The 25,523-nt window shown below is 39.7% G+C and overlaps 1 protein-coding gene across 5 annotated transcripts in view; it reads right to left on the bottom strand.

The window, feature by feature from the left end:
- SRBD1 (S1 RNA binding domain 1) overlaps positions 1-23,912 on the bottom strand; it is a 132,913-nt gene extending 109,001 nt beyond the window's left edge. For 2 of the 5 annotated variants that reach the window (XM_074579636.1, XM_074579632.1), the window contains exons 1-12: positions 23,738-23,912; positions 22,360-22,470; positions 17,534-17,725; positions 16,400-16,482; positions 15,802-15,967; positions 14,422-14,775; positions 12,775-12,941; positions 11,533-11,650; positions 11,252-11,390; positions 8,319-8,415; positions 6,757-6,892; positions 929-1,032 (exon numbers count right to left, since the gene is read on the bottom strand). In XM_074579636.1, coding sequence (XP_074435737.1) covers positions 929-1,032; positions 6,757-6,892; positions 8,319-8,415; positions 11,252-11,390; positions 11,533-11,650; positions 12,775-12,941; positions 14,422-14,775; positions 15,802-15,967; positions 16,400-16,482 — 1,364 coding nt within the window. In that variant the 5' untranslated portion in view covers positions 17,534-17,725; positions 22,360-22,470; positions 23,738-23,912. Of the gene's footprint in view, positions 1-928; positions 1,033-6,756; positions 6,893-8,318; positions 8,416-11,251; positions 11,391-11,532; positions 11,651-12,774; positions 12,942-14,421; positions 14,776-15,801; positions 15,968-16,399; positions 16,483-17,533; positions 17,726-22,359; positions 22,514-23,678 lie in introns of all 5 variants that reach the window. The other 3 variants (XM_074579634.1, XM_074579633.1, XM_074579635.1) reach the window with 3 other exon arrangements.
- Positions 23,913-25,523: the final 1,611 nt, after the last annotated feature.

Below are 25,523 nucleotides of genomic sequence, written 5' to 3' on the forward strand. Positions count from 1 at the left end.
TAGACACAGTAAAAGCAAGACTGACAGATCAGTTCTGCCTACAGAATATACATCTTGGGGGGAGGACAGAAATTCCATTACAGGTATTAAAACTAGAATGAAACTTAGGAGCGTTTATTAGTCCTGATACTTTCCTGAAAAAAAAAAAGTTTCTTACTATTAGTGCTAGATCATATTATGTTATCTGGCCAAACAATGTTTTGACTCTTTCAGAGGCTTCAGTGTTGGAAGCGGAACTATTAAATTTCTACAGTGAAAAGGAACATTTTTACCGCATCCATTTCTTAGACTTGGTGTGGAAGAAAAATACATACTAAAGCAGTATCACAGTATAAGATTTTTTTGGTTAATCAAGTTTAGGATGCAAAGGTAGGATCTTCTAAGACATCCACAGAACAATGACAAATACCTCAAATGATTGAGAAAGAGAAATTTGTCTTTTATACATGCAAGGAAGATGCACAGTTTGAATCACAACATTCTTCAACAGAGGACATCAAAGTGCAGTTTCCAAGAAAAAGACTGACAGAGATATTGCACAAAGTGACATATATTTAACATAAACTTTTGCAAAAAACCCTCAAAATTATGCATCACTAAACATCTCACTACAGGCTTAAAAGAAGCTACTTGTAAGAGCAAATCAGTAAGAAATAAAAGAACCACTCAAAATTTTCAAAAATTCAATTGCTTAAAGAATGGTGCTACAGCTCCCTGAATACGGCCAAAGGCACGATATTTTCAGCATAATGCTACAGCAGTTGGAAATACAGAATAAGAATTCCACTTGCTAATTTAATCTAATCTAATAATTATTCGTTTAAATTGTTCTCTTAATGTAACGAGACACGTGAGGTACTTTCCAGTATGCAGCTGTCTATAGAAAAAAAAAAAAAAGATTTCTGTAAGAATATGTATCCATGCAGACCTTTCATTGACACACCACCAACAGAATTCATTCTTCACCCCGTCAGGAATGTTGACCTTCACTGTCAGGATCTTCAGATTTTCCCCTCGGTTAATGGCCAGAATCTGAGTGCAAACATAAATGGCAGAGACAGATGACACACAAAATATCCAAAAGATAAACTTATCAACATTTGTGTACGCGCTTGCTTGACATTCTGTAGCAAATCATGATGGTGGTATAGTAAATCAGTTCACAAAGTACTAGCATGTACAGATAATACCCACAATTTAAACACAGATTAAATCGTGCCATGGCATAACAAATCATACATTTTCCCTGTAGTCTGCAATCTCAAGATCCAGTTTATCTTAAACACACTTATAATACAAGTCAGCATGAATTTAGTTGGTGGAACAATCTTGTTTAATAACCCAAATTAAAACTCAAGAAATGAACTGAAAAGCAACTGTAATCAGAAATACAGATCAAAAAAGGAAAAAAGTTACTCCTAAGCTTCAGGCTTTATTCTGCTTCCCAAGATCAATCCAAATTTAAAATTAATTGTAAATCAGCATGTGTGACACAAAGGAAATCAGCCTAATTTAAAAGAGGATTGATTTTTAAGTTATTCACACCTAGTTCATAAATAGCTGAAAATATTGTAGATACACTCTTTACATTAATACTCATGCTCCAGCCTTAAAATGTATGCGCATTTTTCTGGCGGGGTCTGGCATACACAACTGCATATTCATGATCTAAAGCTAAAACTGTTTGCACACGTGCTAACTGCACACAGAGTTCTATTTTAAATGGAAGTTTGTGGCTCTGCATTTAAATCCAGGATCAGAATACGAGTGCTGGATCCTGGTGGATGCTGGTGGGTATCTACTAGCCTACCCTCTCTATGAAGATGATGAGCGTTCACCTGAAGTAATCCTTAAAGCATTTATTAAGAAAACTCACTGGTCAAGGGATTTTAGAAACAGCTAGAAGCAGCTACAAATAAAAACCACATGTTTTTAGATTTCATTTTCCCTTCCAAAATACTTTAAAGTGCAAAAATAAAAAAACCTGCTAGAAGTTGACATTCCTGTATGATTACACATGTTGCTGTATGTAGCAGGCCCTGAGCACTGTCACAACAGAGCATTCTGTGTCAATCATGAACTTTAATTCAATCACTAGTTAACTCAGACATGTCACATATGTTAAATACAATGGTTTAAAATGACTCCAGGACATAGTACCAATTTATATTCCTCAGCCTTACTGCTCCTGTGACATACCAGGCCTGACATATCATTGAACAACAAAGCTAATAATAAAGATTGCATGTGAAATATTATAGCATCTGGTACCTTGACTGCCAAAGCAAATGTTTTCATGTAGAGATTAGAAAGACACATTTTAACAAATTGAATGCTTTCATGTTTATTCTGATTTTATTTTTTTAAAAAAAGAGAGAAAGTTAAATGTCAAGCTAAAATGAAATCAAAATGATGCTCACGACAGAGAATGTATCTGATAGAATTATAATGTCATCATTCAGCACGCTGTTAGAGGGGTCAATATTTGCATCACATTTTGTTTCCTGGCACTCCGTCTGCAGAATGTGTCAGTCACCTGAACTTAAACCAGCTGTATTGCAGTCACTAATATTTTTTTTACATTTTTGTTCTTAAACAATCTGCCTATTCTATTCTGTGACACGCGTTCAGAGAAGAACCATCATACAAGAAATGTTCAATTAAGAAAGTAATTACTGAATTTCTCCCCCTAAGCTAATAAACGTGGGGAGTTTGGGGGCTTTTTTGGGTTTGTTTATTGTTTGGGGGGTTTTTTTGGTTGTTTTTTTAAGTAACAGGTTCAAATACAGCTATTCTAGAAACAAAGTAAGCTTTTAGTTCTGGAGAAAGATTGTTTTCATGCAAGGCTGGAACAGATCCAGGGGAAGGGTTAATAAAAACAACATACATTTCTAAGAGAAAGCAGGAACCATAATTGGATCGAGACACAAGACCTATCAAACCTTATTCTGTTTATCAGAGAAATACAACATCATTCATTTTGCACAGCTCTCCTCCATTTTCCAGATTTACTTAAACTCACTGAATAAGTTTTGTATATTTTGCCAAGGACTTTAATTTCCAATTCCTTTTTAAGTATGAGATTGAAAATAGAGCACTTGCCTCAAACATTACACTTTATTCATGAATTCTTTTCCTCCCACCAATTCAGTCATCTCCAAATACAGAAAAGCAACCCCTAGGCATACACAAGCACTGAACTGTTTACAATTGGTCAAAAAAAAAAAAAATTCTTGAAAGACTTCTTTTCCTTAGTTATTACAGTGTTGGTATAGCTACCCAACTACATCCTAAGAGTCCAGTCAGGTTCTCCTTGCTGCCAAAGGAAAGAACTGTGGCTGAACCTCCCAACAGCAAAATGCTCCAGCTGTAAACACACACAGGTATCCCACCATGTCAAAATCTGGAGTCAGGCTTTTTAAACAAGTGGGTTTTTTTCCTCATTTCAGGTTCAGTATTTTAACTTTTACAGTCAAACAACCCGACTCCATGCCAGTCCTGATTATTTCATGGCACGTCTCAACACACAAAATGACAATGGCACAGAAAGGAACCCAGAACTACAGCATGTGCAATGGCAGCTGCAGAACCATGCTGCAGCTTTCTGCGCACCGGTTTACCTTGCAGCAATACATGCTGCAAGGCATGCTCGTGGCTACAAATGCTTTGGTCATAAAGGCACAGCTTATTCTCTTACAGATAACATGCTAGTTTACTGCCCATCGCCTTTACTTACATGTAAGCTGGAGCAGAGTTGGGTTAGAGCAGGTACACAGACCTTTAAGATTACTAACACTTCCATACTCCAGCGATGACCAGTTTCAGTGTAGTATTTTATGGAAGCCTTTATTTGCAACTCTGCAAAGAGGTGATTTAAAGCTGACTTCTACTTTTGCCTCCAGGTAAAGGCATTGAGAACACTTGCCTGTGCATGGTCACCGAAGCAGTAACTTCAAAAAAGTGAATTTGCAAATGTTCTTCAAACTCAGCAATTTAACCTGCAGTCCTGGGGGATCAGTAAATTTTATAAATCCCTCTGAGTTTCAGGCTTCCCTATATCTTTTTTAGGTATAAGTTTCTTTTAAAAATGCTGAACCAAACCAGAGAATTTCTTCACTTTAAGAATCTACACCTCTCCCAAAGCACATTCAAGAACACCTTTTTAACCAGCTTTTTGAATACATAACAGTAGTATTTCTTCAAGCCTTAAATGAAGGAGAAACTAAGGACTTTTAGGTATTAAAAGGGATGGTTATAACCCAAGAAAATAAAAGAGGAAAAAAAATGGTCATTTGCATCAGCAGGGCAGTTAGGTCAAGTAATAAAGAAATTGAAAGTTATAAGAATACTTTTGAAAGTCCAATACCAGAGTTTACCTTAAGGAAGCACTGGCAGATAGAAGCAATGGCAGATAAAGAAAACACCTTTTCTTTCCTTATTTCATCACCAAAACACAAAAGGGAGACAAAGAAAGGAACTGGAAAATTAACAAAGAACCCAAAATCAACAGAAATGAGAAGTTACAGTATTTTTACAAAGCAGGGAATTCTGCAATCCGCACATGTCAGACGTGATCATAAAATACATTTTTTTCCTCGACTAGTACAAAAGAGCCTGACATATCTTGGGCCCTGAAATCTCAGTTGAAGCACAAACAACTCAGATTTTTTTAGATTCATAATAGAGAAATATTCAATGTGTTAGAATAGGGAATAGCAGTAACATACAGACGCAAGACAACACATAAGAGTGCAAAAACATCCCCTAATTACAGGACTACCAGCTGCAAGAACAGTGGTTTTTACTTCACTGCAGAGCCAGAATGCGAAAAGAAAGAGGCATTAAGGTTAGCAACAGACACAAGGAGCAATAAACCAAACCAGATCGAGTTAATCTTAATGTCAAATGGACAAACTAAGGACACATCCTAGATCAGAAACAGTTCAGCCACATGGTCAGAGTGCTGACCAGGTTTGAGAAGTCTGTTTTCTTGCCCTGGCTCTATCTGAGTAACAGTTTTCCTCGTGTAAAACAGAAAAGAAAAGAAAAGGATGCCTTGAACAAGTAGTAAATCATAGCATCATCCCAGAAAACACCTGTACACCCAATACTCAGTATATCTCAGTATTCACCAACCTCAGTGCAGGAAAAACTATACAGTGTTTGACAGCCAAAGTATTCATTCAACAGTAAAGCACCCAAACAAAAAATCCATACAGCAAAACAATCTTCAGATGAATCTACAAATCTTTGTGATATGTCACCACAGTAGTCTCAGATTGCTCTATTGACTTTTCCAGACTCTCTAGAAGCAAGATTTCACCAAATAATTGCTGATAAAAATACAGTAAATGTTCATACCAAGTACAAAGAGAACAATTACAGGTACCTCTTCAAACACCTACAGAAGGCCTGTCTATTAAAATCATCTGTAGTAATTTAGTCTTTCACCTAACACCATCCATATAGGGAGTTGGAGGCGAGAGTTTAAAATTAGCCCATAGATGTTGTGAAATATTTTTTGTAATAAATTCATTTCAACACATGCAACAAAAACCTTTATTAATTCAAAACATCACGTTGTTTTAAAATAGGGAGCAGAGAGAAAATGAGAGCATATCACAGATATAAAAGGAAAAGCATTCTGCTGTAAAATAAGGCAGCTTTCTAAAAGAAAAGGACATTTCTGGTTTGAAGTAGCAAGGAGGGTCTTTTTTCTGTGTTATTTTGTTCTGGTTTGGGGGGTTTTTTGGTTGTTTTTTTTGTTTTTGTTTTTTTTTTTTTTTTAAAGGTAGGTAATTGTGATCAAAATAAGAGACAATTCACTTGGTGATTAATAATGAAACAGGACAAAGGTCTTGACAGTTGCATTGAGTGCATCATATTTCAACCTTTGAAATTCAATAACAGGGCAGCCTAGCTATCAAGTCATCAGCTTCTCATCAGCTAGTAAGTTTGCTTTGGCCCTCATTTCTTTTTCTAGTCACATAGGTCTAAGCCTGGGGCTTTGGGAAACCAAAGATGCTTCACAGAAGGGAATACTGAGGACTTGCAAAACAAACCCATTTTTGGGGTAATGCATGGGATGTTCTCCTGAGCCTATTTTGATTGTTCATCTTTTACATGAAGTTGCTGCTGACAAGAGCTGCTCTTGTAGGACACCTTTGATTTCAATTTTCTGAATCCTTCCTTGATACTTCTCACCAGTTTCACCTCACAGATTTAGTGTCAAATGGCTCAGAGCACTGACTCAGGTCTGCAGCAAACATACAAAGGAAACAAAGTTTATCCAAGTTTGTTTCAAATACTTACATTCCAACCAAGCAGCTGCCATTACTACACCACCACTACCCCAGTCTCACCCCTGCAGACGATAAATTATCGTTTAGCCTTAATCTCACTCCTGATAACACTTGCAATGCACTTGTCACTGGGGGAACGGAGGGAGGGTGTGACATATACTGAAAATAAATCACACCAGTATTGAAATCTCCAATACATAAATCATTATAAATATCTGTTTAGTAAGAATTGATTAGACAGACACACTTAATAAGCAGTCCTCTGCTCAGTCCCTTAAAACAGAGATTAACAGCTTAGTCCTGCATTTCAAGAAGTTGAAAGTCTCTTTTCCCTTTGATAACTGAAAAGCAAAGTCAAGTATCTTTAGAAACAGTTTTAAGCAACAAAATCAAAAGCAAACCATCTTTGCTGTAGTTAAAATTCTAAGAAAAAAATACAAATTTGTAGGTATACCTGATGATGCTGAATGTTCTTTATATTACAAGAAAACTCATGGTACAGTTGGAATTTATCAATATCTTTTTCATTTCCACTTTTGGACGACACTTTTGCCAAGGTTGACTGGATACAAACGTACCTTTGCTGACATCTGAATAAAATAAACAAATCAATAAGGTATTTTAGCATGAAACTTGTAACAAGTCGTTAGTGTTTGTATTAAATAAAAATGAAGTTTGCAGTCTGCCCACTTACAAGTTATGTTGACTCTAGTTACCTGCAAAACTATATTACACATCTCAATGCTGAGACTGACATAATATATACTGACTGGAACATACCAAGAGAAGACATTCAAGCAGACCTCAGGAAAAGCTGAACACAGTCCTTCTCCCGAAGGGAATGGATATTCAAAAGGCACCATCTGCACTTCAGTTTGGTCAGTTATTGGTTCAACATCACACAACAAATTTTGGGAAGTTGCAAAAAAATTATAGTAGTTATCTATTTTATACAAATGCAACATCTCTTTGGAATCTAGCCAGCCTCAGAACTGATTTCTTGCTTTGAGTACTTACACCCATAAAAGTTTTCATTAGTTTTAGGAGTAACAGGGATCCCAAATAGACAGCTTCCTGAATGCTCCTCATGATTATTATACATACAACACAGCTTAGGATAAACAGGATACATCTGTAGAGCACTACATATCCAATTAAGGAGCTTCTAGTGGTCAAAAGAATTAAAGTGATAGTCTGGTAGTAACAGCACATCCTTTACAAAACAACCCTTTCATCGAAACGATCACATTGCTGTGCTCTTGATGAAATTGGCCGTTACAATAAATGGCAAACAGGGGTCAACTAAAGAGAACTGAGCCAATTCAAACCAACACTACATGCTCCTAGGCAGCTCCTGTTCTTTGATAACCCTGTTCTCTGTCCCAGATGGTACACATGGTGGCGGGGGGGGGACCAACAACAAACAAGCAACTATTACTCTGCCACACCGACCACCCAGACATGACAACCTTGAAGTCATCATGTAATGTAAGAAAACTTAGATTCAGCTAACACAATCAAAGGATCAATAGCTCCTCCTTTACGAACAGTCATATTAGTTTGCCTTATTCACTACCAATGCCAAAATCAACCATCACTGCACACTAATTACACTGACTGGTGTCAAGCAGTAAATATTGGAACAATAGCTTAAGCAGATGAACCTCTGAAAAGTTTTAGCTGGAAGGAAGTGCAAGGAGAGAAAGCTTTCCCTTATAGACCACTTACTGCAAGGGAGGTCGGCTCTATATGGAACAGAGCCACAGAGAATTTTTCAGTCTTTGGGAGTCACAGTATCCTGCCATGCTCACAGCAGATCTCTCTTCCACTGATAGCCAGACAGGCAGAAAGGCTAAATAATGTACCTCCAGCACAATTGAAAGAATGAACCTAAGTCAATCTCACAGTAACACTGTTTTCACATCGTTAAAAAAAAGTTAGTTATCTATCTGCACACTAGGAGACTGAATCTTACTGTGTAATCAGGAAAGTTTAGAAAGTAAAAGTCAAACTTACAATTTCCTGATAAAATCCAGTGTATCTTTATCTTTAGCAAAGATGTCAGCTAAAATATGCTGTACTCCAGCCTCTACTTCCTGGATAGTTGAAAGTCCTTAGAAGAAAAAACAACAATTATAGAAAAAACTAATATGAAAAATTACTTTACACAATTGCACAAGCACTAAGATATACAAGCTGAAAGAAAATTGATGACAGATATAAGACCAATTTGCAGAGGTTTCAATGAAGAATCCTAATTCATTAGATTATTTTTTTATTAACTAAGCCTCCTTTCCAAAATATTTGAAACCATGGTATTTTTTCTGAGCCTGAAGTGACCAATACAGTATCATAAATCAAAATGTCATTAAAATGAGAGAAAAATAATTTTTTTTTTTTACTTTGGTGCTAACTGATCTTGACATTTATGATGCAAATTAATTATTTACAATAGTAAAATTGGATATTTAACTATAATTTTTGTGACTATAATAAAATAAGCAATTGCAGCAAAAGTCTACACATTTTGCTACTGATGTGGAAACTGCCTAAAATCTCTGCAGGCAATCCTGTCTTTTCTCTGTGTAATAGTTTTATATTTCCACTGGTTTGTAGCAGGAGTTTGCACAGCGACACTTCTGAGGTCAAGGTACCCTCATCCTCTCCCACGAAACACTGTTCGAACAGTTAAGTTATAAAATGTCTCCATATGCAAAGTATTCTAGAGAGCTGATAACAGGATCATTCAGCTTTCCAGCGTGCAGAACCATCCCTCACTTCAAAAGACCAGAAGAGGTGGCACAGTATTCTCCTTAGCACAGCAGTTGAATTGGACCAGAACCAGAAGGTAATGAAATGAAACTGACATCTTGTATTTTAAATCAAAATATCTAACCCTGTTTCTAGCAACAGTCAGTAACAAATGCTTCAGAGCAAAAAGCAAGAATTCCAGAGTTGGCAGATGCAGCATTAACTGTCTCCTTTAATACACATTATTTATCACTCTTCTGTCTGATGGGCTAGCAATATCTTGAAAGAGCTTTAACAACACCATTTTTTTAAAACTGCATAGCCGTAATAACTAATATTTGTATTGAATCCAGAATCCTGCTTCTGATTGGGCTATAGAGTTACACACTATGAAAAATTAATCTTGCTGCTTTTTTAAGAAGGAGAAGCTAAACTTACCTGCAAGACAGAAAAATTAAAAAAACTAAGAATAAGGATCTGTTATTAAATGCCTGAACTGATCAGAAGTTGTGGAATTTGGATCCTTACATCTATGAGTTGTGTTTCTTATGGCAATAGTAAATGCCATGTCAGAATACAAAGCTAAAAGAATTAAGACATGCATTACACTGAAGTGACACTCAAGTCCCAGAAGTGCACGTGGCAACATTATTTTAATTCTAGCAGAGAATTTGAATGAGATAAAATATGAAAAAACTGTTGAGGATTAAAGAAATAATCAAAACATTCCCATTAAACAAGCACTGCTCACATGGGTATTTTACTCTGTCAATTGCAAAAAGAGCACATATTTGTGTAATTAGAGAAATATTTGACCATGCATACAACTAAAAGGAAGAGCCAAGTTTTCTGGTGAGCCTGCTTCCTTAACTTTCAAATATCTGGCTTTGAAACACGAACTGCTGTTTGTATTTCAGTTTATTTTTAGTGCAGGTTTAAAAACACCAAGAATTTAGAAGAACTGAATATTAAGATTTGCTGAAAAACTTCTCTGTATGGCAAATGGCTCACCCCTTTAAAAAAATTTACTCTGATCTCAAGCTGTATATAGGTTGTCAAACTGGCTCCCAAGTTAATAGAAGTAACCCAGTTCATAGATTTATGTAATTTCTGATGCGCCTTTCAAATGAAAACCGTTATATAAACATAAGCAACATTATTTTTAGCACAAAATTGAAAATAGGTGTACTGATTTTCAAAAACTGAAGTGTTTACGCTGCAACAAACAGCGCTTCCTTCTGAATGCACCCTAAATAATTTATTTGAACTTTCACCATGAAGATTTTCTTTTGGCTCTTTAGACTCTGCCAGAATAGTCAGATATGTGGTTGCAATATACTGCTGTATGAAGTATGCTAAAATGCAGTAATTAAACAATCAGAATATTTGGTAACTGATTTTCAGTGCAAAGTTAAGATCATTTTATGAACACTATTTAAATAAAGTAAAAGAACAACTGAAGTGGGAAGAGTAAGGGTCAGCCTCACTAAGGAGGTTCAGTACCTTTATGTTAAAATTCAAAATGTAAGTGTTGGGGCAGGGAAGAATAAAAGCATGTCTCTATTTTAACACCATAGAGCAGGTTGCAGCAATCTTTGTATTTTATTGTCAGAGATTGCCCCCTACAGATTCAGCCATAACTGCATTCACAAACACACAGAATTTTGCAGTCTATATGTGACAATCATATCATCAAAGATCGTGCTCAAATTTCAGAAATTACATCTTCTCCAACCCCTGCTGTCATTCAGTAACAAAAATTCTCCCTCTCACTCCCAATCACCAAGGCCAGTTTATATTAAGCTATGCTTTGATGGGTGGCAATAAAGAGTATAAGCATAAGCCCCCTTGTACAATCAGCGTTGAATCTTCAGTAAATAATTTGAATAGAACCATGGCAAGGTCTCAGGCGTGCAGCACAGTTCCCTCTCTCTTACCAGTAAATCAGACGTCAACTATAATGTCTCCAGACTTCTCTCTCCTATACCAGAATTATTACTATTTACAATACAAAAAGACAAGAAAGTTTGGAGAGCCACTGCATTAAATGTAAACTCTTACCACACTTTGCTAAAAGAACTGTTCAATTCACAATAATTGTGTAACTTCCAGCAACGTCAGAACAACTAAAGTGATTACCCTTTTAAAACATTTTCAGACACTTAAGGCATTACTGCTCATAGAAGCAGAGCACTTACCTTTGGTATTGGGTCTAATGTAAGAAAAGAGATTGAGTTCCATAGGACTCTGCAGGAGGGAGAGAGCAGCAGGTTCTAATCCCAGCTGCTTCGCCCTCTGGGCTTTGGTGCCTTTACTCCCAGTTTTATAAGGTGCAGACTTAAAACAAACAAACAAAACGCACAGTTATTAAAAGGCAAGGAAATACTTCTGTCATGCTATGAACTTTGCATTATGCACTATTTAGTTACAACAAGACAACATTTAAACTAAAGATGATCTGAAAGACAAGTGTACTGACCACATGGTCTAATTCTTCCAAAGTTCTGCAATTTAATAATGCTGTTAAAAGACATCCAGATAATTTCCCTTCTTTCTTCAACTTCTGTATCATTGTATGAGTCTTCTTTGCAACAGTACTAAAAAGCAAGAGATTGATATTAACAGTCACATTTCACAGTGGATTAAAAAGGCTATCGATTGTGACCTTGTTTATTACAATACTGAAGCTCTTTGAAACCCCTGAAGACTATCTCATGCTAATCCAGAAACAAAGTCTGATAATCCAAAAGAGTTTCTATTACTCTCTTTCTCCAATTAGTTCAAAACTGTACCAAAATATCTTGTGGTAGCTTTAAGAAATAACAATACTGATACTAATTACCGCTATATACATTTTTACAAGATTACTGGCCTGGAAGCCAAATAAAAAGGCTTTAAATTAAATCCATGTTGATAAGCACTTACAGCTGTAATTTGTATCAAGATAGGTCTGCAGCATCAAGTACAGGGTACCAGACTTTAAACTCTTAGATCTTCAATAAGATACCAGTGAGCAACTGCAAGCAGCAAAGGTACTTTGTTATGATTTAAATTATTTGTTCAGACAAGAAGTCTCCCAGACCACCTTCCCTCTTTGGAAAGAATCTCTTGCTAGGGGATAGCGGGGAGTACAAGGAGGAAGACACCATGTTGACTCAACAGCTGTCAAGTTTCCTCCCTTGCCATCTCAAGAACACATAGCCACCCAAAAGCAAGAAGGAATGAGAACAGGCTTATCCACTGCTGCAGCAGACTTTGCTGATCATGTATTTGTTGCAATGGTCTGGGATAGTATAGCCTGCCCTCCTGGTACACTACAACCTCAAGCACTGCTCTTCACTAGAAGCTTTTCTGCTCCAAGCAGGAAGTCAAGGGATTCTTAGTGATTCTTTTTCTAAGGGTGCAGCTTACACCTAACAGGCTACGTATCTCCAGAACCTCTAAACTACTCTTTTAGTAAGAGTTTTTTTTCCTCTGCAGTTTTAAAAATTAAGATCCTAATTTTTCTTTGGCAATTAAGAATGCTAGATTTCTTGTTACTTACAGTAAAAAAAAAAAAAAAAAAAGAGAAAGACAGGTATCAAGCATAATGACCTCAGTTTTAAACTTTCTTCTTTCCTTTATAATTGTAGCTTGTACAAAGTACCAAAGCAAGGGAGACAGAAGCAGCAGCCGGCTGTTACCTCCCTCCCAGATACCTCCCCTGCATTAATTTACTTACCGTAGCTCTTCCAATGTTTGCTGTACTTCTCGCAAGGCATCCGCCTCCAGATTATTGATGAGCTCTTTTCGATACCGAGCAATAAAAGGAATTGTATTTTCTTCTTGAAAGAGGCGAATTAAGTTTGCACATACCCATGGTTCAACATTTGTTATTTCTGATAATGCCTGTCATAAGAAAAAAAAAAAAACCACAACTCGAAAAACAGTTTTAAGGTGATAGATTGCTTTAAACAGCCTCTCGCTCAAAGTTCAAAACCATCCGCAGAATATTATGCCGGCCAGCAGGGACTACCATCTTCCCTAAGACAGGATGCCAGCCTTCCCATGCATCCAGCCACCACTCTCACTACTTCAGAAAGACAGGCAGCAACCCACGTTTCCAGAAACTTGTAACTACAGAAAAAAAAATGCAGGAGGAGTGTCTCTTGAGAAGAGTTAAAAAAACCAATCATCTAAAAAAGTAAAATCAGAAAGACAACAAAATGCAGATGGCAACTCAGAAAACTCAGAACTTTTTTTTTTTTTTTTTAAAAACCAACACTGACATACCTCATGGTTAAACAAAACAAACCCAGACCTGATCCAAATCCCACTCCACAATAATTGGAAACTATCATCATACTACAAAAGGTTTCAAGATGAGCCAAGCCTCACAAAGTTAAAACATGATTTTGTACAAATTGGGCTTTCTAAAGATATAGCGTATCCATATGGAATGGAGGACAAACTATAAGTACCTTAGCTTAGTAACATTTTAACTAATGCAATTTGTTTGTACTTTGATACAGTTATTCCCATAGAGAGGATGTAAAAGCCTTTCAAATGTTTTATTCTGAAGCCTAAAAACACAACAACTCCTGCACAATCATATTCACTGCTTTTAGAGCAATACTTAAAGATCAAGTTCTCCACCTGCATTTCCAGGAATATTTTGGAAGACTCAAGAACAAAATTTTACACTTTTCTTAAGAAGGCAGTACTAAGGATGATGAAAAGGATGTATGCAATCTATTCCCATTCTGTTCGTATTAAAATTTTCCATAACCATCACAGCCTCCCCAAACAGGAACTATCCTAAAACTCTCTTCATCTAAACAGCTTCAAAGTTAACATCCTACAAAAACAAAAGTGATATCTCCCTTGATGTCACTGTTGTTCCAAGAATGCAATCTTCTACTTGATGGTGCTGTAAATTGGTGTCAAATGAGTCTCTACAACAAAACGATCCACACTAACTATAATCTTAAATTCCAAAACTGTGCACACAGACATCTCAAATCTTTCAGTACCCCTTCCTGCAAGAGTTTCAGCTGCCTATATGCACAAAAAAAAGCCCACGTGCCGATAGAGAGGAAACGTGCAAACTGCTCCAGGCAAGATTTGTACTAAGGGCTGCCTAAGTCACAGATATCAAAGTAATGTTAAAGTTTGAAGTTTTAACAGTTACCAAAGAACATTTACTGTTATACATGTCTTATGACAATTTAACCTGAGTTTAAATGACTACTTAACAGCACAATGACTCTCTGACACTCCAATTGATGCCAAGAGGACTGAAATTGTATGGTAAAGTGCTAAGTGCTAATAATTAGCTAATTATGTAGGAAATGGTTTCATTGATATCTCAGAAAAGGAGATCTCATACCTGTACAATATCCCAGTTCATTTCAAATTCTTCTTTTACTTTGTTGCCTCCTAGGTTTTTAACTGGCTTTCCTTCAGGACATGTAGTCGACTTAATCTTTTTGAAAGGTGGTTCATCAGATGCAAAATCCTCCTCAGATTTCTCATGTTTCACTTGATTTCCTACTACAGGAATGCTTGTTGAGGGTTCTTCATCGCTCTCTAAACTCTTTGCATTCTTCCCGTGGAATGAATTTATTTCCATTTTTTTAGGCACTTCTAGCTTCTGATTTAAAGGTTTTGGTTTAGTGCCCACATCATCTTCCTTAGGTTTTAGAAGTTGCATTCTATTATCTTCAATAGGCAAGGATACATCCTGACAAAAAGGCATTGAAACCATATTAAGCATTGACTGTTACAAACTGATTCAACATTTCAATTAAAACCTAGGAAGACCTGATACCAGACATCATTTTCCCCAAGCAGCATGTCTGCAAGGGAAATCCCAACCCAGAAATCAAATAACCTGAAATATATCTTGCATGGAGGAAAAGATACAAACATACCCCAGCGGATATGTGATTTAAAAGATCAAATAAAATTATCCTGGAAAGATTTTAATTGGGCTCTTCTTCAGAAGACACCGACCTACAGCCCTTGCCTCCACTCATCTCAACAAAACAGGGAACTGTCAGGCAGGTAAGCGCTCTTCTACTGAGGTGTTAGGTGCAGCACGGGAACTGGAACTGAGATTTGATATTGTTTAACCTTGGACAAGCAACACCTTCTTTCCTGAATTTCCCCAGAGATATTCTTCAGAGTCCAAGAATGTATTTCTCAATATGCCACATATGTCAAAACATTCAGAAACATTAGTGTAAACCACAAGGACCGGCTTCTGTCATGACCTCACCTCTGATGTTAATCTTTGACAGAAGTAAGTAACTTCTCATAGAAATGCATCTTATATCCATCATAATAAAAGTGCAATCCTTACTGGGTTGAACAGCGTGCAAGCAAACATAAGTACAGGCCTTCTTTTTGTTGTTGTACCCAGCTGGTGAAAAGGTGGAAGACACCAAAGGTGCAACACAGAAACCAGAGACAGTAGCATTTAGTTTTCATTACAGAAAGAACCGAGGTATTTATTTGTTTTTGTTGTTGGAATAGATCTCCAGGAATGTCCCATTATCATTGGACAAAATTTTAAAGGAGGGCCCTTAGATCTGGGGCACTTATATACATAAGACACATTTATCAAACATACCGAATATTCACAGTAACAGTGGCATCAGATGAGCTGATCAAACTCAGGCAACCAAGCAAACCATAACTGGAAAAATTCTGCCCATGTTACTTGCCAACCACAGTAACTAAACGCCTCTTGCTTACAGATACTCACCATTTCCTCTTTTATTGCTACCTTCTTGACCTTTTTCCTGGCCACAGCTGACCGTGCAGCAGTAACCTTTTTAGTTTTTGCCTCATTTTTCTTTGGCAACTGACGTCTCTTGGCGATTTTGCCTTTTGGCTCCCACTCCTCCTCTTCCTCCTCTGATTCAGAGCTCCTGAAAAACAAGTGAATGAACAGTATTGCTTGTGAGAAGAATAAAAAAAAATAAATACACAAGCAAGCCAGTCTAAGCGTTTTCTGACATGAAGCGACAGGAAAAATGAACAGAAAGATAGGCAAGCTCAACAAATACAGGCCTTTCATGCAGTTGCACAGCTAATGGCTGTAATAATTTACCAAGCTTTCATAAAGCTGGTCACTGGGATGTGTACACATCTGATTCTGTGTGGACAACTGGCAATTCAGTTTCACGCTATCTTCTCTGTGAGCATGAAACAGCATAGGTAATTTGTGTTTTATAATTCAAGCTTTGTGCATTAAAACTTTTTAATCAGCCTCTCAGAAACTGAGTGTTGCTCTTACGCAATTGCTCGTGCTTAGCATAAACCTTTAAAAAAAAAAATCTTGAGGAAAAAAGTAATCTTACGAATTTAGAAATGAAGGTAGTTCATCATCTTCTGATGTATGGGCTTTGGCTTCAGATTTCACCCTCCTTGGTAGAGATGACATCTGAAACAGGCGAGAAGAGAGAAACAGAACATTTAGTTGAAGTTATATTCTGTTATTCATCCACTTAACTCACTGCCAAGTGTGCCCTCATAATGTCTTCAACAATCACAAAAGCTTCCTCTAGAGCGAGTTTGGATTTCTTCGTATCCAAGAATTTAGGCCACAGCAGTACACATTCAACAGTCTTTTCAACTGAGCAAACAGAAAAACCAGCACTATAGCCTCTCAAGTTATTTTTCTCTCCAAATGGAGGTAACTGTTTGGCTTGCATATAATGCTATCCTAGCAAAAAGCATCCTGGTTCTCAGACATATTATTGGGTGTCACTTATATAGTGTCTAAGAAGCACAGAAAATAAAATTAAGATCTAGTAAAGTGAGCATGTGGTTTTGATGTGAACAGGACTAGAAGAAGATCGTCCATTTTGATCTAGAATTTCACCTTCAAAAACTGTTGCTTGCACGCATACTAAAAACAATGATTTTGAAAGAGCTATTCCTTAGTATATAGAAAGTGCATAAAACAATTACCAAAGGTAAAAAGGAAAGGCACACTTTCTCCTGAGCCTGGTACAATTTCATCGTTCTTCACGTTCTGTTCTCCAATGTTTTGCACCTTGACCTCTCATCCAGCCTTACCACTGTGATGCGAGCCTTAAGGTCCCACGTTTGCACAGACACGTAAGTATTTCGCAAAGTGCCATTTAACTCAAGGGCAAAACACCCTTTAATCCCACTTCATTCTGGCCTCTGTTCAAGCACTGGAAGCATAACTATTGTTATAAATAGCTTCCAGCAAGTTTTTCTTGTAAAGCAGTACCAGAATTTAAGTGACAATCTTCAGCACTGCAGCAGAAGGAGGACAATCGAGGCCTACATCAAACAGCACTAGCTATTAGCTTGCTTGCAAAACACCTTCTTGTAGCAATCATCATGGTCAGTAACAGTTCAGCATTTTTGTGCTGTTCCACTGACTGAAATCCCGTTATGGTTAGAATATGTCTGCCACAGGAAAATAGAAATCAACACAGAATGTGAAAAGTATTACTCACCTTAGTAGCTTCCCAGGTGACTTTCCACTGTCAGTTCTGAGACACCTGCAACTTCACCCAGCCACTCTGCTTCTCTGTTTTCCTCTGCTCTTTATAGCTGAACAGTCGATATCATAATCCTGAATTAATTGTATATTTATTCGCATTACCTCAGACGCATGAAAATATTTCCATTTTATATTGTACTTTAATCTGTGAATGGGAAAAACAAAAAACATTATTGACGTTTGCAACACCAAGATTTACAGAATTAGGTATCTCTGATCGATTTTTTTTGCAGGCACTGGGATACTTTTCACATGTTTCAGTCTCACTGCTCTCTCTGTTCTCAAACTAGGTATTTAGCTTACAATATCATTATCAGCCATCCTTCTTCAGCTAATCCAACTAGGTGGGGTCATTTTAGTATTCCAGTCAATCTCAGAAGCGAGTGATCAGGTTTTAAACACTCCAACCATTCTTCTTCATACTTACCCACTGAACCATACATAGCAAGGAAGAAGGAAAAAGCCAACAGGCACGTTCTCTCACTTGAGGTCAGCCTTCCCCCTATGTAACACCACTCTCTAAACTTCCGTGCCAGTTTTGGACACCCAGCACATCACCATGATAGTTTTCGGGCTTACCCAAAAGACCAAGGAAAGCTTCATCTGGAAGGTCTTTTTTCTGCTAATATTTCACCTCAAGTGGCCAAGAGCAGGGTCTCAAAAGATCCCAACATTTGTATTAAGTAAGATTACAGCAGAAATTAAGCTTAATCTATAAAGTTAATTGTACTTCCTGACTTCCTGCCATGCAACACTGCTGACTGATTTAACTCTTCGTATCAGCATAAGAATAGGAGACAAGCTTCTTGGTTTGTGGAACCAGGCATTTTCCACATTCTTCATGAACAGATTCATATTTGCTCCTACATCCTTCACTCTGATTCTACTTGTCTTCATACAATGCACTGAATGAAGTAGAATTACCATACAGCAAATATAAAAATGGCATAGGAAAGCATGAAACAGAACAGGAAGTGATATGTAAGAAGGCTAAGTCTTTATGGGACACTTCAATGTTTGGGTGTTTTTTTTTTCTTTTGATTTCTTGGATTTTCACTTTAAAAAATAATTAGATCATCTTTTAAGTGTTTGTTGCATTTCTTCAGAAAGCGTGAGAAGTATCAAACATGTCTGACCCAGAAGATCAGAGAAGATAAGACCAGCACAGACTCTGTCCTCTGTCCCACTCATCAATACTGTGTCAGTTCTTACAAGCACGTAATGAGTTGGGACTGGCCTCAGACACATAAACTCCAACTTTAATTACATTATTAATCTACTAAATATTCTTGGGAAGAGTGGCAACTTTGTTCCTAAAGGCTTTTGTACCTGCACTTAAATTTGAACTAAGGTAAGCTGTGAATTTAAAGCACAAAACTTATTTCAGAGTAACTCTCCATGAACAGACAAGCCATGGTCAGAAGCCAAAATGGAGTTCTACAGCTCAAAATAAAAGCCCAATACCAAAAGAGCATCTGTGAGATGAATATCAAACACGGGATATCACAAACGAAAAAAGTGTCCCAGTATTTCACTGTGAGGTGGGGCCAAGTCATAACCACCTCCCCTTCTAATAAGGTACACACCAAGCTATCTATACTTCATAGTTGTAGAAAAAGAATTTTGCAGTTGCTACATATATTCTTTTTGTTTACAAAGAATCATGTTTTTGTTCGAATCCACAAAAGTACTTCTGATTTGATTCCAAATTGCCAGACAGCTGTCTGCTAAATTTTCCTCCTGAGCTGCCTGCGCTAGGGTGTGCTAACACCTACAGTTAATGACTAAGAAAACCAGTCCTTCTGTGATTCACTGCGGAGGGGGAGGCAGGGAAGAGGACGAAAAAGCAACAAGTCTAAATGCCACTGATGATGATGAATAACTATTACAGATTTTTATTTTTTTTAAAAAAAGGCTTAGAGACAGTCCCTGAAGTGAAGCTGGAAGACTCAATAAACAGGCAAACACAGTTACACTCCACATGAGGCACCTACGATGCTGACTGCACTTGTCTACATGACAAGACAATCCAACACACTATCACCTGCTCCATGCTCTGCTTCTACAAGGATATAGTCCCCCCTGTCTCCTGCCTCAAGTGTTGAGGGAGCTTGGAAGAACTTTATTTACACACATCCACAGCATGCTGGTGTCAAGGCAGTCTGAAGCTGGCCACTTAACTCCTATTATATTTCCCAGATAGATTGGCATCGGTGGGAAAAATGCATTTATCTCTTCCTTCTCTGTCACCTCCAGGTAACCATACTCAAAGTAGAGGGTTGGTTTCTGTCCTGAGGAAAGCAACTGTAGCTTGCATAGATCTGTGTCCCCTTCCCAAATCCAGAAAAGCCCCATAGCTGTAGAAGAGCCAGCTACAAAGCTGATAATTTAACCAATTTATACCAGAGTCAGGTCAGAGCAAACTCTTTTCCCTTCCTGTGTCTGCATTCAGTATTGCTGTACCTTATCACAGGTGTTCACAGTGCTTGGCATCTGCTGTACTTATCACATGAAGGAAGTAAACACGCAGTATCCAGTGACACGCACAGCCACCCTGTGCAGGATTTCACTGGCTTGCCAATTGGCATATTGAACTCCTATAAACTCTGTTCTAACAGCCCTCCTCACATCTGAGGCCAACAAACTTTTTCCAAGTAACATTTGCTAACTCATTTTTTATTATTTTATGTACATTGTCAGAAACTTTGCCATAATTAAAAAAACAAAAAAGGTATCTTTTTCTTTGAGAAAAAGAGTTCTTAACAACCATCTCACCAACAGTATCTTACTTCCATGTCAGGCAACACAAGCTAGGCCCCAGAAGCTTTGGCCTTGCCCACATACTTAAGGTCCCAACTCCTGTTTCATTTCAGATCCGTCTGCGTATGATCTTCCGTTTCTGTGCAATAGGCTGAAACCTTCACACTAGACCCTAGATCCCCTATTCAAGGGAATTAAAACTCTTCTGCTTGTCCATCTCCCAAATGACAGCATGCAGCATGAAACATCATTGCTTGAAATACCTGAATCCTCTTGACTTCACATTCTCAGTAATCACTAAAGCCTTGCTTTACCACAAACCCCAAACCAGTTACAGCACGTTCTTCAAAAGTACTTCCGCTTAAAAAAGAAAGAGGACTTTGTAAAGCCAGCTCTACACGCTGGCCAGTGTAGAACAGTTGAAGCTATTTAACTCATTGGTATTGTAGATAAATATGTCTCCCGGGTCTACTCTTCAAATAGTCTGGCATCAGTTTTGTTGCCAGTTCTTTTGCTCTCACCATTTCTATTCTCTGCATCCAATGCAGAGCTCCACAATGCACTCAAGCTATCCTGTTGGGTATGAATAGCACACCTCTCCTTCCCTGTCAGCTACTCATTAAAATAAGGCTAGTGTAGCTCAGTGTTGGGCCGCACCAGGAATAAAGAAGAGTGGTAGGGTAGCTCTTAGCATATACTTCACAGAAGTATATGCTTCACAGAATCTTAATATGGGTACACACAAAACATACAGCAAGGAGGTAATCATTCCTCTGGTCTCTCTCTCAAAATAAGAGTTCTAGGTGGCATGTAGAATATAAGTAGACAGAGGCTTTAAAGGCCTTATGTTAATAAAGCAATCCAAATCTCATTTACAGACTGATACTCTCTTCAACCTCCGTATTCATGCAAAGATACAACCCATTAAATGTAAATTTCATCATGTGTGAATCCAGGCAGCATAAGTAAATACTTACAGGAAGAAAAGTTTCATAATAGTTTTAAAGTAATGAGACCGAAAAACCCTCCCTGCTCCCCACCATACCCCCCAAACCCTCAAAAAATCCCACTAGCACAAGGCTATGTTTTGTAGCTCCACCAGTAGAGTGAGAAATTTCAGGGTCAGAAATTGCTCCAGTAATCCTAATAGACTATCACATGTTCTACAGGGCGCTTTAGGAAAAAAAAAATTGTATTTAACAGTTGAAACTTATAGAAAAGGTTATACTTCCACAGTATGTTCAAATTAATGCCCTTATGGCAAATTTAAATTTTACCTTACTACATAAAGTCACATAAATCCCTCATAACTAGAGAAATACACATCTGAATATCAACAAAGTCTACTGCACCTTACAACTCAATCGAATAAATTCTTCTACCTGAAAGTGCAGGATTTAAAAAAAAAAAAAACAAACAACACAGAACCAACCAACCACACTACCACACATTTACTTGGAAATTAACTTAATTTCAGTAACTGCAAAACCAACCCTGTCCAGCAGGAAACAGCACAGAAACTTCTAAAGCCCTTTTCCAGTTAATCTAAAGCACGGTGTTCCTTCCAGAAGGAACTCTGTCCATGCAGGAAACTCCTCAAACTTTGCTTTTCAGCTTCTGCTTCTCTAGCATGAAAAAAACCAGCAAGTACAACAGAATTTTGCATTTTAGCACACAGTACTAGCCAAATGACAGTTTATTATAACACCAAGCATGTGGGGCAGGACACAAAAAGCACTACAAATCCCACAAGTGAATTTCAGACCATTATTAGTAGCAGCAGAACGGCCCACTTCAATAATTATATGATTTTGCTTGTCATTTTAAGACACCTCCATTGCATACTAGAATAACATCCTAAAAAGAAATCAAAGTGTGAGCATACTGTCAGCAGCAAAGAAGAAAAAAATGCTACACGGACTGATGGTAGGGACTTGCATGGAAATTGTTCTATCACTCCAGAAGGTTTTTATCACCTGTAACAACTAAGTTTTACTTCAAAATATAAATCCAACTTACTCTAATCCTCTTGAGGTTAAAACCTTGAAGAACTCCCAGACACTTTTGCTCAGAGAAGCTGGTGCAGTAGATTTCCAAGGACTTTTCCTGCACAAAGGCCGTCAGGACTGCCTGAGAAAGGAGTCAGACACAGATCAGGAGACTCCAGTACTAACTGGAAAATTACAGACAGAAAGAAGAGGGAGAGACGTATTGGGTATGCACACATAGCAAAACAGTTCCCAATACTAATCAGAAAGGAAAAGGTATCAGACTAGTAGGAGTACCAGCAAAAAGGCAAACCACCCTTAGAAAGCACGCTCTCCTCCAAGCCTCTTCCTCTAACTAGTGGTCCCACTGAGGAAAAGGAACAACCCGCGATATGCAGCAGCTTCCCAATGAATCAGAAGAGGGGTGCACAAGGCGGCAGGGGAACAAACACTTTCCATGCGATTTTTTTAAACCACTCAAACCACCTATGAAAACAGACATTATTATCTGAAACCAGGAGGCTACAGCTTCTGATTCAGTAACAGACTACTACATCATGTGCAGTGATGCTTTTCCTCCAACCCAGAAAACTAGCTATAAGGTAACTCTCCCATCCAGCTTAATTTAGTGGGATGCTTTTGCTCCTGAGGGATACAGAAGATGTGCACGTTCTGCATGGCGACAGCCACAGCAGAGTTTATCGCACCAAAAACAGTCATTTCAGAGTCTTGCAGGCACAAGGGGAGTTGACAGCAAAGCACTGTTTATTGCTTGGTGACTCGCTACCATCCAAATCACTGCTTTTCAGCCCAGAAATGCGACTGACCTTAGAATATACTTCAAAGCCCTATCCTTCCCCAGACAACACCCCGCTATCCTCAGGTGTGTTGACAGCATTCGAGAGGAAGGGCTAATTGAGCTAAATTGAGCTAAATTTCACCCCCCACTCCTGGGAAAGGCATCAATTCCCATGGGAACAAGTCCCCCCACAAGCCCCTTCCTGCCCTCTAGGGAAGCAGGGACACGGGACACGTCCCAGTGGAGCCCGGGCGCCCCACACGCGCCCCCCCAGGGCGCTGCCGCCCGCACCACCGGTCCCGCTCGCCCGCCCCCACCCCCCCCGCGGCTCCCGCACAGCGGGACCCGGGCACCGCTTCAGGGCGAGGGGAGCCTTGAGCAGCCCTTTCCCCCCCGCGCCAGGGGAGAGGCAGGGAGCAGTAACGGAGGCCCAGGAAGAAAACGGCTCGCTTCCACCTCAACAACCGAGACAACAGGAAACCCCCCACTCGCCGGCGCGGAGGCCGCCGGGGCCAGCGCGGCCCCGCAGGCCGCTGCCCGCCGCGCCTCACCCGCGCCCTCGGCCTCGGCCCGGGCCCGGCGAGGGGCGGGAGGCTTCCCCCGATGTTACCCTCTGCCGCCGGCTGCCGCGTTTGAAAGGGCCGCCAGGGCGGCCATGGCGGAGCCGCCCGCCCGACACGCCGCGGGGAGGAGCAGGAAGCGGCCGCCGCGCCGCGCCGCAGGAAGCGGGCACCGGAGGGGAGGGAGGGGGCGGTGGGATCCGTGGTGGCACCGCCCACTCCCCCGCCGGACCGCGGCGACGGGGCTCCCGGGAGGGGCCGGGCAGCCCCCGGGGTGGCGGGGCCGACGCTGCTTCCGCCAGGTGGCGCTGGGCGCCGGGGAGGCCGTGGCGCGGGCCCGGGCCTGGGCCCTGAGGGGAAGAGAGCGGCCCGGCCCGGCGGCGGGAAGCCGGTGGTTGTGCGCGCGGGGCCGGGGCTTGTGCCGCTGTAGAAACCCGTGCGGGTGTCGCTCCCCGCGCCTCGGCGGACCTGGGCAAGGGGTCTGGTCGAGCCAGTTCTCCCCGTTTCCCGTCTCTTCGAGCGGGGGTCGGGTGCCGGCTGCCCCGGGGAGGGCCGTAGGCCGCGGCACCGCACGCCAGGGCCCAGCGCGGCCTGGAGGTGCCTCAGGTGCAACACAATGGCGGTGTTTGGTGGTGGTGATCAGCTGTCCCTTTCCCCCTGAGTCGGTGGTTCTTGGATGTCCCACTCGTACTAGTGGTTCTCAAGGTTGTCCCCTTCTCCTCATGTTGGAAGTTCTCAAGGTTGTCCCCTTCCCCTTCCGTCAGTGGTTCTCGGATGTTCTGCTCATGTTTGTGGTTCTCAAGGCTCTCCCTTTCCCCTCGCGTTAGTGGTTCTCAAGGCTCCCCCCTTCCCCTTGTGTTGGTGGTTCTCAAGGCTGTCCTTCCCCTTGTGTTGGTGGTTCTCAAGGCTGTCCTCTTCCTCTCATGTTGGTGGTTCCCATCTGTCCCCCTTGTATTGGAGGTTCTTGGCTCCCCCCTTCCTCTCGTGTTGGTGGTTCTCAGCTGTCCTACTCATGTTGCATGGGGTGAGAGCTTTGGGCCAGTGTTCCTGCATCTGCTGCAGTGCAGAAGGATCAGCCGCCTTTTGCTGAAGCTAAGGACCAAGAGCAGAGATGCAAAATGTCTAGGTTCAGTTCTTGTCTGACAGAGGTTTGAAAAGTGTTTCTGCTAGCAAAAAAAAAAATCCACTGTAAATTGGGGTTAGTTATTTTTCACAGGGGTGCTGGGAAGCAGCAGTCACCATTGTGTGAAGCTGAGGTACTGTATCAAAGGCAGAAGACACAAATAAATACATGCCTTTTCTCTCAGCCCACTGAGTAGATAAGAGCATATAGATCCAAATAGACATAGGGTGTTTGTGTTCCTTTACTTACCTTTACTTGCATTATTTTTCCTTACAACTATAAACGTTTGCACTCTAGTGCTGGAAAAAAGTGTCCAAGTGTCAGTTGCCAAGTTTCATATAAAGTTATGCTTTGCTGCAATCTTTGCAACTATTCCTTTTTCATCTACATCTCCTAAAGTAACTTTCAGCAAGGATCCTGTGAAGTCCATCTCATATGTAAAGTTTAATGGGTGCTGGTTTCTGGAGCTGTCACTAGAAGAGTGGAGCAAGTAGGCTCTTACATTAAAGCCGCCTTTCGAGCTTCCATTACCCTAAAAGGTCTTCTGCTTTGTATCATAAATATTTGTAACTTGTGGTCATAACTACCAGCCAGCTGTCCTCCAGCCTTGGAACGGCAACATCTTAAATGTAACTAAGGTGTAATAAACTTAAATAATTCATAATTTTTCATCTTGACTTTATAATAAATGTGTGTTTAACGGTCTGGAATGA

This window comes from Larus michahellis, chromosome 3, assembly GCF_964199755.1.
Source record: "Larus michahellis chromosome 3, bLarMic1.1, whole genome shotgun sequence".
Taxonomy (NCBI): Eukaryota; Metazoa; Chordata; class Aves; order Charadriiformes; family Laridae; genus Larus; species Larus michahellis.